Below are 15,453 nucleotides of genomic sequence, written 5' to 3'. Positions count from 1 at the left end.
ATGACCTATAACCGACTCTAGCCTTTTCTGATTTATACTAGCAGGATCATTGTTTTGTTTTAATTTTATATTATGGAAAAGTTCAAACATATATAAAACTTTAAAACACATGTAGCCATAATACCATGTATTGTGGGGAAATTTTTTGTTTTATTTTGCTTTGTTTTGTCTAGGGGAGCTTTTGGAAGAACAACATGAACATAGAAAAAATAGATTTTGTAGGAATCCCCTCTGGGAACTTTGAAGTACTCTGATTCCTCTTTCTCTGTCTTGTTTGACAAGAATTCCAGGTAGCTGTTTCCACATTAAAGACCGTCAGAATATATTCTTTCCTTTCCCTGCTTCCATCTGGCTGCTACTTAGACAGTTTCTGTCTGACATTCCTTTTGCCTGAAGAGTTTCTGTTTCTTCTCATGCAAAATTGCTGGAAATGAACCTGTCAGGTTTGTCAGAAAAGGTCTTTCCTTCACTGTTTTTGAAAGATATTTTTGCTGGGTATAAAATTCTCGTTTGTTTTACTTTCAGGACTTCAAATTATCACTTAAATGTCTTCTCACTTTCAGAATTCCAGAAAAAAAGTCTGCTTTAGTTCTTTGATCCTCTCATAAGTTATGTGGGCTTTGACTTATGTGATTGATTGATTGACTAACTTTAAGATTTTCCCTTTATTTTCATTACTATGAATATGATTCTAGGGGAGTGTGTGCACACACATATGCACATGCATATATTTTTATCTGTCTTGGCTCTATACCTGGTGATCATATAATAACTCTGTTTTAACATTTTGAGGAAATGCTAAGCTCTTCCAGACTAGCAACTTTATTTTATATTTCTATCAGTGATATGTAGAGATTCTAATTTATGTATATTCTTGCTAGCACTTGTTATTGTCCACTTTTTATCTGTTTTAGTGACCATGAAGCAGTATCTCTTTGTGGTTTTGAGTAACTGGAACTTGAACTGTCTTGTAGAGAGACTGGTATTATTTAAAGTGTAACTAAAATTCATGCATACATCAAGTCTGTGCAAAATAGGAACTAAAATGACCCATGCACGGTTATACTGTTTACTTGTAACAGAAAGTATGTGTACATATTCTTTCATGTTTACCCATATATTAGTATTTCTTCTTTCCTTTCCGCACACCTAAGCAAAGAGCTTTCTCCTGTAGATGTTTCGTTAGTGTTCCATGTAGCATATGTTTGCTAACAGATTCTCTGTTTCATTTATGTGAAAATGTATTTATTTTGCACTCTTTTTTTTTTTTTTGGTCTTTTTGAGGCAGGGTTTCACTATGCATTTCAGGCTGGCCTTGAGCGCACTTTGTAGCCCTGGCTGACCTCCACCTCACAATGATCCTCTTGTCTCAGCCTCCTGAGTGCTGGGATTACAGGCACGCATCACCACGCCCAGCTTGCTCTCTATTTTAAAGGCTAGCTTTGCTGGATGTGGAGATCTTGACTGACTTTTGCGTGAGTGTGTCCAGCATATCCTTCATAATTTTCATGTTGTAGCTGTGGATAGAGACTTCCTCAGGCTCTGCCCAAAGCTCTGTTGTACACTGAAGCCAGGTGAAGTTTCCTGGAATATTTTCATACACGTATCGTCTTACCCCTATTTTCATTTCCTGAGCAAAGATTATGTTGTATGCCACCTCATCCCACCCTAGACATCCAGGCAGTGGTAATAATGAAACGAAAGTTAAACAAGTGCCTGATTCTATAAATACCACCTTCTGCAATGTGTTACTTGTCCCTCTTAAATTCTCACAGAAGCATGTGACTTGTGGGGTTGCTAATTAAACGGCAAATCACCACTCACATAGTTACCCAGCTGTTAAAGGATTATTAACAATGGACTGAAAAGTGAATACAGCTGGAGATCCATTGTGTTTCTGATTACTGATTTGTGTGTTTTTAGTCACCGATATTCCTTTAGTGGTGTGGTGGTAGCGAACTTATGGCACACATGCCACATCTGGTGAAAAGCTGCGCCTTCACTGATAGAGAATCGAGGATTGCTGGTTGTATGCTGTGTATGTTCCCATTTTGAAATTTTAGTCAACCTTGAACATTTTTATAGGAACACTTTCTTGAAAGTACACACATCCTAAATAAGTGTATAGCTCAATAAATGTTAAAATGAATACATGGGTGTAATCAGCACCCAGATCAAAAAGGAGAACATGGCTAATGCCCTAAAAACCTCCTAGTTTCCCTGTCAGATAGGGAGTCCACTTCCCCAAAGGTCCTGCACTCCTGGTATCTATAACTGTAGATTCTATCGTTTTTTAAAATTCTGTCCCTCAGTAGCTGATCAGTTTTCTCAGCTGTGTAACATCCCATTGTATAAATATAAAAGTTTATTCCTGTGGGTTGTTTTCAGTTTAGGTCTGTTAAGAACAGTGCTGTGTGGAAATTCTTCTCTGTGTCTGGTGGTGAACCTCGGTCATTCCTTCTGTTGGCTGTGTATGTCCAGGAGTGAGACTTGCTGAGCCGTAGGATAGTCCTGTATTCATCAAGGGCTCACTGGCCTTCCTTTTAATAACAGTGTCACTTTCTTCCTTTTATTTCAGAGCTCTCCCGGTGTTAGTGGATTCAGATGAGGTAAAGTATTTTTGTTTATTTCTTTAGAGTTGTTACTTTCACAAGGAAAGAAATCCTGAAAGTTGTCTTTTTAAAGATTGTCATTTGGCCGATGGAAGGACGCTGATAAAGCGAAAAGGATTTGTAGGCAAAGTCTGATTTCATTCGGAAGCAAAATAAAGCTTGTTGGTGTGAAAGAGGATTATTTATGAGATGTTTAGTGGTTTTCTAAGATTTTTGTATATAGGTAAGAGTTTAGGAGATTTTAAGACAGCACAGTTTTTTTTATTTGTTTGTTTTGGGTACTGGGAATCAAACTCAGGACCTCACACTTGCCAAGCAGGCGCTGCGCCCCTGAGCTAAATCCCCGGTCCCAGGACAGCAGTTTAACGTCTGATACTTGTAGATACTTGCTGGGGTATTTTATCTCTTTTTCATGTACTAAGCAGGAAATATGAGTAGAAGATAGGGACTTAGGAAATTAAAAATAAATGTGGGTCAGCTAACACGGAGGGTAGCGGAAGGCAGGGAGAAGTCTGAAGTGTTAATGAAAGGCTGATGGGTGCACGCACATTCGCTCATACAGAGGCAGAGGGAGAAGGTGCTGGAGGTGCAGAACCTGAGAGCTGCGGGAGCTGTACTTGTAGGCAGGGGGGGAAATGAGTAGCATCATGTGTTTTGTCCGTAGCAGGATAAGAAGGTTTGAGATGGCCTTGCTACTCAGTGTTAAACTTGAGGATTTATAACTGCAAAAAGCTATGCCATTGAACTACTTTTAAAGGAGCGTTTAAATTATTTACCTGATAAATAACTGGTTTATGGTTTCAGAAATACATTAATTAAGTGAGATGAATTCCTGGATCACTACACCTCGGAGAGCCATCCTGGCTCACGCTACCTTGTGTTTGAGAATCTTAGAGTTCCAGAAGCAGTGTCAGCATTTTCACACACCTTTTCTTTTCTTATAGGAAATTATGACCAGATCTGAAATGGCTGAAAAAATGTTCTCTTCAGAAAAGATAATGTGATTGGACCCTGTATAAATGAAACCAAGTTAACGGTAAAGGACTGTCTTTCCTCAGGCCTAAGAAAACTTTGTATTGATAGAGCACAGGAAGTTTTTACTGTGTTATCTTGGAAATCCGTGTATTAAAATGAAGGATTCAGGTGGAGGCGGGGAGGTTCTACGACACCCTTAAAGCTGACTTTTAAATGTCAGTTTAATGTCCATTGAACTGCCTGGACTTGGAAATAATCTGAGAACAGCAGTATCACCACAGAGATGTATCACAGGCATCTGTGAGTGGGCTGTGGCAGGCCTGTGCGTTTGGGTTCTGTCTCTTTTCTCTGGAAAATACGATAATTCCAGGTTTTTAAAAAATTTATATAAACAGGCCTGCTATACTTTCCACTCAGCTTGGAAGTAGATGATGGTGTGATTCTTCTGCAGTGGAGTGTATCAGTGTCTCCATCTTTGGGATTTATAGGTACCAGACGCAAAGATCATTTCCTTTTACTTTCATGCTGAAGGAACTTAACTTCGGAACCTAGGCTTGTTTATGTGTTTCTTTTGCCTTTTGCTGGTGGTCTGCACAACGCCCTTGTCTATAAATATTGCTGTGCACATGGGTTCCTGGAGTGAGGTCTTCTCTGAGCTCAGGAGACATGAGTGTACAAGGAGAGAAGTCTTGAGGGTCACTTCCAGAGATCTGCTCTGCTACTGTCCCCACCCTCGGGCCATGGGTACATGGCTGCTGCTGCGTCTGCCGGGGTAGGTGTTGGCTTCCCCTGAGAATTCCCACTTAGCCGGGCGGGCCCTCTACTCCTGCTGAGCCTTGTGGAAACCAGAACTGTTATTTACATCATCTTGGTATTTTCTGTTTCGTAATAAAGACATATATTTAATAACGCAGTACATCACAGTTAATTTGTAATTTAGTAACTTTCAACCATGTTTTACACCTGATTTTGTTATATTATTTTGCAATGTGTGATTTGAAATTTTTTGTTTTCGTATCTTTTTTAAATATATAGACTGTTATAAACTTGAAAGGCAATTGAATGTAGTATGAAAATGTGAATGTTTTGCTGCTTTCCTGACCAAAGACACGGGGCTAGGCGCCATTTGAATAGTAGTGATGGGTAGAATCTTCTTTGTCTTTCTCTGAAGCAGTGCTAACTTTGTGAGTTGAGAGTGACTTCAGAGAATTTTTGTTGAAAAAACATGAAAATTGTAAGCTATACCAATACTTAAACGTAATTTTTTCACTGTGAATCCACAAAACTAATTTTTTTTTTCTTTTTGAAGCCTACTTTTTTAGGTTCTTATTTATACATTTTAAAGAAGTTAGTAAAGATTTATTTCTAGTAGTAATGTCTCTTTGAAAGATACTTGCAAATGTGTTTTCAGTAGTGAACATCTGGCAAGTGAACGGTGCTGGCAGATGTTCTGGAGAAAGGCCTGGTTCTCAAGATGCCAGGGCCTTGGGGCAGCCTTCCTGGGAGAAGAAGGTCTCCTTTAGCAGCCTGGGCTCCATTCTTGACTTCGGTTCCTGCCCACCCACTCTTGCCTAGCTGTGTGTCTGTGCCGGTTTGGACATTTTCTGCCTTGAGCCCAGTTGTTTCAGGCCAGAGGTGCCCACTGACTTCTTCGTCTAATCCTCTGCCCTGGAGTAAGCCTGGGCGTGTGGCCAGACGGGCTGTGGATTGTGTGGGGTGGGGATGGGAGTTGACTGTAAGGGTGATGCTGTGGGAAGCTGCCTCTGACATAACCCGAGCAGTGTTTACAAAGACACTTCTTTCAGCCACTGGGAAGATAAATGATGTTACCTGTGTGGCATAGCTGCCGGCCAAAATGCCACCTTTCTCTCTTTCCAAAGGAAGCAGGGTCTCCTAGTCTTCTCAGAAATGCTTTTAGAAGGGCATGTGCTTGCCTTGCTTTTGAGTCACCTGCTGATGTTTAGGACCTGAGCTGAGTGTTCCCCTGGGCCCTGCTTAGCCCCACGTGTGAACAGGAGGCTGCGCTAGCACCACTGCCGCGGGCTGCCTGCAGGACAGCGGGAGAGTGCCCACCTGCCCCCCCCAGCTCTCCCTCCCTCCTCCCTTCCGGGTGCTCACAGCCATTTACCAGGGTGGGTCTCCGTACTAATGAAGGGCTCTGAGGATACAGGTCCAGTTTTATGTGTTTTTAGGCAAAATGCTGAAGAGTTCTTGTCATCCTGTCCCTGTTAGATTTATATAATGTGTGAAATTTGCTGAAGAGGGAATTTTCATAATTTGGTTTAGATTAGTAAATATTTTCTTTGAAGCATAGTCAGTTTATTTCAAAATTAAGGAAAAATAGGTGAATATTTTAAGCCTCAGAGATGTTACAATATTCTCATACTTTTCCTGTAAAGAAAATAATATATCTTTAATATACTGTAGAACACCAACTTTCCTTTCTGTATTACAGTACGTGTGTTTGACTCCTATAACGTCAATACTGAAAGTATTAAAAATGTATATATAATGTTGATCTTTATACCCTCTTTTTGAAAGAGGTTTGGGTCTGTCTCACTAGCTCGACACCATAAAGGTGGAGAGATGTTACGCTAGATTTATGTATCTAGTTCTGGTACTTGTGTCTTAATATGATCAGCAGCATGCAGGAAGCAATACAAAACACCAGGCCTTATCCTTGTAAGAAGTAAGTTTAACACATGGTTAAAGTTGTGAACATACCAAATGTATATATGACAGAAGTAGGATTTTAAAGACATGTATATTATAACATAGGGACTCAGTACTGCGTTAAGAAACTTCTTTAGAACTAGGAAAACATTTATTTGGGAAGAAAGTTTAGTCGCTTAAAAAGTTGTATTTTTTTAATTTAAAAAGTCTAAATTATTCTATAATTTAGAAGAAGTTTCTTTGAGGGATTTTTTTTTTTGAAAAATCAATGTATTTTTGTGCCTTAATATTTGTTTTACTTTTAATAAAATGCTTTGTGAAATTTTGGATTGTTAATTTTTGATGAAGCTGTTAATGCTAGGATATGAAGACCTACAGGAAATACATACTCCAGTAGATGAGGAAATGTGAAATTCTTCAAGGAAGAGGAATAGCTACTTGAACAGAAGTGTTTAACATAGGTATTAGTAGGGGAAATTTTAAAACATCAAGTTAACCTACATTTGTGCTATTATATATGTTTGTAGACTCCCTTTGCTATCAAAGTCTGATGAACGTGCTCATTAATGATGGTAATATAATTAACTGACTCAGTCTTTGTGAAAGGAAGCTCAACAGTGTGTTTATAAGCTCTGAATAATGTCATTTTTGGTGATATTTTAAAAGATAACTCAAAATACAGAATAAGGTTTCTGTACAAAAATGTTTCTTACAGCATTACCAATAAAATTAGAGATAAACTGTCAAGGATAGAATAATGAATTACTGTTTAACCACCTTATAAAATATTATGCAGCCATAAATTATTATGAAGAACTTACAATAACAGAAAAATATGTGTGAGAAAGGATGCAAGGGAATATATCTACGTGAAAACCAAATAGAGACAGGATAGCTGGCAGTGTACCCGTGGCACTCACGGTTAGGGTTGAGGTTCTGCCATGGTGTGGTCACGGCCTGGTCCCAGTCTTTCATGAAGTTAAGACCAGAAGTCATTATCTGCTCATCACTGAAGACGTCTGGGGAGGATGTAGAGGTTGGAGGATGTCCCTCCTCCACGTGGATCCCAAGGTTTATTTCCATCTTGTAGACCTGCTGTCTTCTGCCAGCCGGAAGAAGGGAAAGGACAACCTGAAATGTCCAGGGGGCTGGGCGTGGAAGTGGCAAAGAGGAACGTAGTCCCTTGCAGAGTTAAGTCATCTGGCCCGATCAGACCACAGGGTAGGCTGAGCACCGTCGGTGGTGAGCGCCTGCCTACAGTCTCACTCCGCAAGGAGAACATAGAGCAACACCTCTGCCTCTGCCAGATGGTTCAGGGGCGGTAGACTACGGGAAACTTAAAAATGGCTCTTCTGCCTTTCTGTGTTGGCCTAATTTTCTAAGGTAAACATACATTAATGAAACCCATCTTGCCATAAATAGGTGGAACATGGGGACATTTCCCTGTGGACGTTCTCCAAGCCTGGAGTGTGTGTGCATGCGTGCCTGTGTGTTGGAAGCGGGTAGTCCCAGAGGGAAGCAAGAACTATTGTAATAACTGATGACACTTCAGAGAGTGTTGCAGTTCTTGCAGAACCCAGGATTTGTTACCGATTGTACTTGGCACAGTAGTCAGTGAGATAGGTGCCATTATTTTCCAAGAAACCTGAGAGGCACCCTTCAGGGAAAGTAGTAAGACTGGTGTGTTAGTGGTGGGAACCATCCCTGAAGTCCTTGGAGTCCTGGGAAGAGGGGAAGTTTCATGAACAGATTCATGCTTGCTTATTATGGGTCCTGATAATGTATTTAAAGGGCCTAGTGCATAGACTTTCATAAAGCAGCAAAGGTTTGCATGGGAGATACAGCAGCGATTGTAGGTGGGACTGAGACTCAGCTGAGACAAACTCCATATGAGGGGCTGGGGATTTAGCTCAGTGGCAAAGTGCCTGCCTGGCAAGCGCAAGGTCGTGAGTTCGATTCCTGGTACCAGAAGAAAAAAAAAAAAACAAACGAAAAACAAACTATGAAATTTAGACATGCAAAATTGATCCCCTCCTGTTAAAAGGAAGTTACTCTGGGGACGTTCTTCTTAAAGTGATTGTGGATTTACAGCCAAATTCTGAGTAACATAGGCTGGCCTGGTTTTGAATTCAGATGTCATTAATTTTGGCGACACTTTTTAAAATGTATTTTGGAGAATAAGAATCTGCAGTGAAAGTTTATGTGCAAGAAAAGGTTGAGAAGTCATCCAGCAGGTGGTGCCAAAGTAATGTCTCTGAAGAGTTGATTGCAACATTGCAACCCCAGCCCTGGCCTTTAAAACTGGAATAAATGTACTTTTACTTAGCAGATGCCTTCAGAAAAATTTGAGGATTAAGAAAACTTTAAAAACGTTAAATATTACAACTTTTAAGATACTAAAAATTTAAGGGCTAGGATGTGGCTCAGTGGTGGATCACTTGCCCAGCATGCACACGTTTCTGGGTTCAACCCTCGGCATAAAGAAGGAAGAAAAATGTTTCTAAAACTTTCCATGAGAGGGTTGGACTGCATGCGAGACTTGAGATACACTGTTTGCTTTGGTTACCCCGCATTACATTTTTTCACATGACTGTTGCCTTTCCAGTTAGCCTCCAAATTTTTTGTTTGTTTGTTCTTGGTTTTCTGTTTTTTTTTTGAGACAGGGTCTCACTATGTAGTTGAGGCTGGCTTTGAACTCACTATATAGCACAGGGTGCTCTTAAACTTGTAGCAGTCCTCCTGCCTCAGCCTCCCGACTGCTGGGATTACAGGTGTGTGGCACCACACCCAGCAGCCTCCAAATTCATGTCACTACATAAATCAGAATTCTCATTCTGTGCTTCTTGATTTGATAAATAGAGATTTGTTTGGGGTGTAGCAGAGTCCAGAGTTAGCAGCAGTGTCTTTTGTTTTAGCACTATTGAAAATACTGAAAGTAAATTGTGCACTTCCATAGTTTCCTTTTTGCTGGAGACTGAACTCAGGGCCTTGTGCATGTTAGACTACCACTAAGCTACATCCCCAGCCCACTCTTCCTTTTTTTTTTTTCTTTTTGAGAGAAGGCCTTGCTATGCAGTTCAGGCTGGTCTTGAACTCACTTTGTAGCCCAGGCTGGCCTTGAACCCATAACAATCCTGCCTCAGCCTCCCAAGTGCTGGGATTACAGGTGTGTACCACCATGTCCAGCCACTCTTCCTTTTTTAAAAGAGAAAGTTTGAGCATTGATATATCTCTGTCCAGTGAGCCAGGCATGGTGGCACACGCCTGTAATCCCAGCACTCAGGAGACAGAGATGAGGATTGCCAAGAGTTGAAGGCCAGCCTAGGTTAGTGAGTTCAAGACCACCCTGAACTACATAGTGAGATACTGTCTCAAAAAATAAAAACAAAGAAAGGACAGTGAACAAGTTGGCCTTTTCACTGGCTATAAACTTGCTGTTAAAATTTATCCCTATAAAATCTTGAATTTATCCTTATAAAATCTAATTGGAGATTTCAAGTTCTAAAAGTAGCAACCCAAGGAGCATTTACTCAAGAAAAGTGGCTGAATCTCAGAAGAACAAACATGGTGGTGGTAACCTGTCCTGGCTCCCTAGTACTGGAAAGAGCACAGTGGGGTTGGAGAGTTTTCAAAGCTTTATTCCCAAAGAATTGTTATTTATAGTTGAGTATCCACGTTGCAAAATCCTGAGAACCAGAAGTGTTTCACGTTTGGGAATTTTTTCAGATGTTAGAACATTTGCATATACAAAATGAGATATATTGGGGATAGGACTCAAATCTAAACACAAAATTCATTAATGGCTCATATATATCGTCTAGCCTGAGGGCAATTCTATTTATTTATTTATTCATTTATTTATTATTTATTGGTATTGGGAATCAAACTCAGGACCTTGCGCTTGCTAGGCCGGCGCTTGTGCAGCTGAGCTATATCCCTGGCCCAAGGCAATTTTATAATAATACTTTAGTGCACCTACATTTTGACAGCAACTGTCACATGATGTCAAGTGTGGAGTTTTCTACCCATAGTGTCACATTGCCACTCAGAAAGTTTCAGATTTGGGAACATTCTGGATTTCATATTTTGGGATTAGGAGTGCTTAATCTGTATTTGACTTGTATGACGGTTTCTTAGAAGAACCACTAGAAAGGTTTGTCTATTTGACCTGAGTCAGAGCTTTTCCAGTGCTGAAGTCCCTTTCCAGAGGATGCTCGATAAAAAATTTTAAAAAGTCACAGGCACATGTTTTAAATGTGCCCAAGGCAGTAAATCACAGTACAAGCAATAGGCTGACTAAAATCCTTCAAAGATCCCCACAGGGACACTGAAGAACTCTGACATATTTCTGGGACTCTTCAAGGGCAATGCAACTGTGCATGTTAAGCAAAGATGACAAGCGGGAAGTGAAGACTAAGGCAGAGTTGTAAACTGCCTGGACATGTGTTGGAGATGTGTCCTATCACAAAAGCACTTCAGCAAAGACGGCTATTGACTGCTTTCAAGAGTTGAAATCTCTTGGCCAACTGCTGGATAATTGAGTAGAGAATTCAGTGACCACATATTACAAAAAAATGCAGACTTTATAGAATTTGTTAAGTCACTACACTGTAACAGGTAGCCACTAAATTAAGCCCTGGGCAGAACTGTAATGGTTAAGCTTAATTGTTTCCTTGGCTGGATTATGAGACTGATAGAAAGTTGGTTCGTGAAGGTTCTATAGGTAAATGTGCTTTTGGCAGGGCCCCATTGGAGGTGGGTTTGTGCCTTTGAGGATGTATCTTGCTGGTGCTGTTCCCCTGTGCTCTTCTTTCCACATTCTATGAACTGAGCAGCTTGGGTGTATCTCAGTCTTCATCATGTTCCTGCCTAGGAGCCAGTCACCCATGGACTCAATCCCCTGAAACCATCAGCCAAATTAAGTCTCTCCTTTAAGTTGTCAGGTAGCATGTCCCAACAAAATAAGGAGGTAGAATCTGATTTTCAGAGTTACTATGTTATTTAAATTGTCCACTTTCCTCCAAAAACTCATGGCACAAGCAGAGAAACAAAGTATGATCCATGCACAGGAGCAAAAGCAATCAAAATGTTCCTGAGAAAAAAATCAGCTGTTGGACATAAGAGACAAAATTTTTTTTTCATTGTTGGAATTTTAGTTGTTCCAGTGTCATTTTCATCTCCACCTAGACTCTAAGCAACATGAAAACAGAGGTCACATTACTTACGGTTTTCAAGGCAGTGCGTCAGAAATACTGGCTGTTATTGAAACATGATGGAAGGAAAGTCTCGGTAGTGGACATCGGCTTGCTCGGTTCTGTGCTACTTTGGCTGCACTGTGCCTGCTGCTCACTCTTGCATCCCCGAAGGCTATCCTCGTTGCAGGCACTGTGTAGCTCTGGTGATGTGCCATGCACTCCTGCAGCATAGCCAAAGCGTGAGCTTAGTAGGTCCAGCGGGTTCTGCTCATCTTCTGCCATCTGCCCGAAGGCTGGACTCAAGAGTCACTGAGTCTGACACCTTGGGGAATCAAACAGAAGGCAGAAGAGGACCTGAACACATGCTCCAACACAGTGGAATAAAAATGGTAAACTATTTTATTGAACACAGGAGAAAACAGTAACGAACAAATGAAAAAGATAAATAGAAAATGAGCAGGAAAAAAGGAAAGGGAGTATTGGAATATGAGGAATAACCCCCTTGTCATTGAGTGACTTGGATGCAGTGGAAGGATTCTTCAGGAGACACAAACTCCTGTAACTGAATCAGGAATAAGTAAACAATGTTTATAGACCCAGAAGTGATGAAATTCAACTCGTAATTAAAAAAAAACTTCATAAAATCCAAGTCCCAGTGATTTCACCACTGAGCTTTACCAAACATTTAAAGAAAGATTAATATTAATCCTTCACAAATGTTTTCCAAAAATAGAAGTGGAACACTTCCCAACTCATTTTATGAGGTCAGGAAAACTTTGATGGCAAAACTAGCCAAAAACAAGAAAACTGCAGACCAGTATTTCATGAGCCTGGAAACATCCTCAGCAGTACACTACCAAACCAAATCCAGCAACATAATAAAGATTTACACGCCAGGACTAGACAGGATTTGTCCCACGAACGCAAAAGTGGCTTAACATCTGAAAATCAGTGTAAACAGCATATGAGTTGGACAAAAACCCAAACACGTAATGATCATCTCAGTAAGTACAGAAAAAGCATTTACCAAAATTGAACATCCTTTCATTATATACTCAATAAACCAACAATAGAAGACTTCCTTAACATGATAAAAATAGATATCCACAAAAACCCTATGGTTAACACTGTACTCAGTCGTGAAAGACTGGAAGCGTTCCTGCTGGTATGGTCTGAATATTGGTCTCTTCCCAATTCATGTATTGAAATCTAATCCCCAGTGCAGTGGTATTAAGAGATGAGGTCTTAGGGGTGGAGCTCTTGTGGACAAAATTAATACGCTTGTAAAGGAGGCCTTCGGGAGCTTGTTCACTTCTACCATGTGAGAGGACAGCAAGAAGGTGCCACCTTGAGGTGGAGACTCCTCATCCACGGCATCTGCTGGTGCCTTGATCTTGGATTCCCCAGTCTTCAGAATTGTGCTAAATAAATATCTGTTCCTATATATTAGTGTGTATAAGGTTTTTTTGTTGTTGTAGCAGCCTGAAGGGACTAAGATGCTCTCTCTAAGGAACAAAATAAGAATGTCCACTCTTAACTACGTCTGTTGAACATTGTACTGGAGCTTCTAGTCAACACAATCAGATAAAAAAAAATAAAAATTATTGAAATTATAATAGAGAAATCAAGACTGTATTTCTATATTACATGATCTTGGGCTGGGGATTTAGCTCAGTGGCACAGTGCCTGCCTGGCAAGCACAAGATCGTAAGCTTGATTCCCAGTACCGGAAAAAAAAAAAAGGGCACATCTACATGATCTTGTATATAGAAAACTTCTAAGAAATCTACTAAAAACTATTAAATTGAGTTCAGCAAAGGCACAGGATACAAGATTAATGCACAAAAATCATCATTTCTACATATTTGCAGTAAATCCAAAAATGAGAGTAACAAATCTGCTTATAGTAGCATTGAAAAAAAGAGTAAAATACCGAGGAATGAATCTAACAAAGAAGTGCAAAACTTGTACAATGAAAACTACAAGATGTTGAAATAAGAATGAATTTTTCAAACCCCATGTTTACAGGTAAGATGACAACACGATACAGTATTAAGATGGTTGGCTGGGAATATAACTCAGTGATGGAGCATTTATCTACCATGCAAGGTCAAAGGTTCATTCCCTAGTAACACACACACACACACATACACACATACATAATGCAGGCTTGGTGATGCACACCTATAATCCCAGCTACTCAAGAAGCTGAGGCAGAAGGAGGACAAGTTTAAGGGCAGTCTGAACAACTTACCAAGATCTGGCCTCACATTTTCAAAAAGAAGGGGTGGGATGTAACTCAGCACTTCTAGGTTCGGTCCCCTGTAGTGGGGTGAGATGATAACGAGCCCCCAAACTTATTTACAGAGTCAGCACAACTCCTGTCAGAATTACACATGACTTTTTGTTTGAAACTAATTCTAAAATTTATACAGACTTTCAAGGGACGGAGCTAACTCCCAGAGATAATAGATGTGTTTGCTTGTCACACCTTTGACACACACTGCCAATCCCCTTTGACACACGCTGCCAATCCCGAGCCCATACTCTCACCCAAAACCTTACGAGGCTCCTGCTTCCTTGTTCCATGCTCTCTCCCCTGGCCACCCAAGGAACTAGACAACTAGAAACCACCTCTAGAGCCCGGGCCCCATCAGAGCTGTTCCAGTTATCCAGTTCAGAACCTGCATAGCTTGCTGACTTTGCTTGGTCCAGCTCTGCGAAAGGATAGCACAGGCTCTTGTGCACAGGTCCTCCCCCTGCCTGTCACCTCAGCCCCTCCTCGTGTGGCGCAGTGCGACTGCCTTGCATCCTGTTTCCAGGTGTCTGGAGTGTGATAAAGACTTCTGCCTTCGTGGCAGTTATCTGCATGTGTCTCACCAAAGGCAGTTCCCACAGATCCCAGGACCACTGACGTGAGTAACCAGAGACAGCATAAACAAACAATAGAGGGAACTAATAGAGGCAACGGTTGGCTCTTTGAAAACATAAAAGTATAAATAGCTGTAAGGGAAAGAGAGAGCTCTTTCTCGGAGTGGCCTCAGGTGATCTGTGAAAATGGTTCACCACACTCTTGACCCAGAAAACCGCACAAAATCATGCAAAGCAAGAGGTTCGAATCTTTGGTTCACTTTAAAAACTACCCAGGCCCCCAAGGGTATGCATTTCTGAAGGGCCACCAAACACCTGAAAATGTCACCTGAAAGAAGCAGTGTGTTGCAACAGTAGAGCTGGTGCGTGTGCCTGGACCAAATAGTGTGGCTGGGCCCACGGCTGCTGCCCAGAAAGCACTGAAGTTTTGCTGCACATGCGTGAAACTGCAGTGAAAAATGCTGAGCTTGAGAGTTCAGATGTGGATTCCCTGGTGACTGAACCAACACCCAAGCTGCACCACCACACTTAAGAGCTTGTGGCCGATGAGCCCGTACCTGTGCTGTCCCTACCCCTTGAGATGATCCTTCTAAAAAGGAACAATAAGCCAGGCATGGTAGTGCACCCCTGTTATCCAAACACTCAGGAGGTTGAGGCAGGAGGATCCCCACAAGTTCAAGGCCAACCTGAACTACCTAGTAAGACTGTCTCAAAAAACCAAGTAACTAAAAGCAAATACCTCTTAGATCAGAACAAAAGGTTGCACAGCAGAAAAAGATATCTCAGAAGAAAAAAAACATGGCACAGGAATAAATTCAGCATAAAATAGATGTAAAAAAGGGAGACATCCCAGAAATCATTAATATCAGGAATAAAATAGGGGCTATCACTACAGACTTTACAGACATTTTAAAAGTCAGGAAGAAAATAATACTATTTTATGGCAGTGAGTTTGACAAATTAAAGTGGAAAAGTTTCTCAAAGCTATAACATGAAAATAGCAAATTATGCACATTTATTTATGGATTAATGTAGACTTACAGAAAAGTTGCAAAATTAGCAAATATGGTTCTCTTCCACCTCTACCCAGGGTCTTTTGTTTGCTGATGGAAACCACTATGAAGTGG

At 40.8% G+C, this 15,453-nt stretch overlaps 1 protein-coding gene and 1 long non-coding RNA gene across 2 annotated transcripts in view; one reads left to right on the top strand and one right to left on the bottom strand.

The window, feature by feature from the left end:
• Nucleotides 1–4,500, top strand: part of Tmem87b (transmembrane protein 87B) — a gene marked incomplete in the record, with an annotated part of 48,700 nt that extends 44,200 nt beyond the window's left edge. Inside the window, 2 exon segments of the mRNA XM_013522751.1 lie at nucleotides 2,579–2,609; nucleotides 3,557–4,500. Of these exon segments, the coding sequence (XP_013378205.1) occupies nucleotides 2,579–2,609; nucleotides 3,557–3,616 (91 nt within the window).
• A 1,384-nt stretch (nucleotides 4,501–5,884) lies between these two features.
• LOC106150290 lies at nucleotides 5,885–14,970 on the bottom strand. The gene is made up of 2 exons (XR_001237014.1): nucleotides 11,486–14,970; nucleotides 5,885–7,391 (listed from the first exon to the last, which is right to left on the bottom strand). It is a non-coding gene; the product is annotated as an uncharacterized LOC106150290 (long non-coding RNA).
• Nucleotides 14,971–15,453: the final 483 nt, after the last annotated feature.

Source organism: Chinchilla lanigera, unplaced genomic scaffold (genome assembly GCF_000276665.1).
Source record: "Chinchilla lanigera isolate Chin_1 unplaced genomic scaffold, ChiLan1.0 scaffold00069, whole genome shotgun sequence".
NCBI classification, from domain to species: Eukaryota; Metazoa; Chordata; class Mammalia; order Rodentia; family Chinchillidae; genus Chinchilla; species Chinchilla lanigera.
Note: the sequence above shows the minus strand (reverse complement) of the source record. Positions and strands in the feature narration are given on the sequence as shown.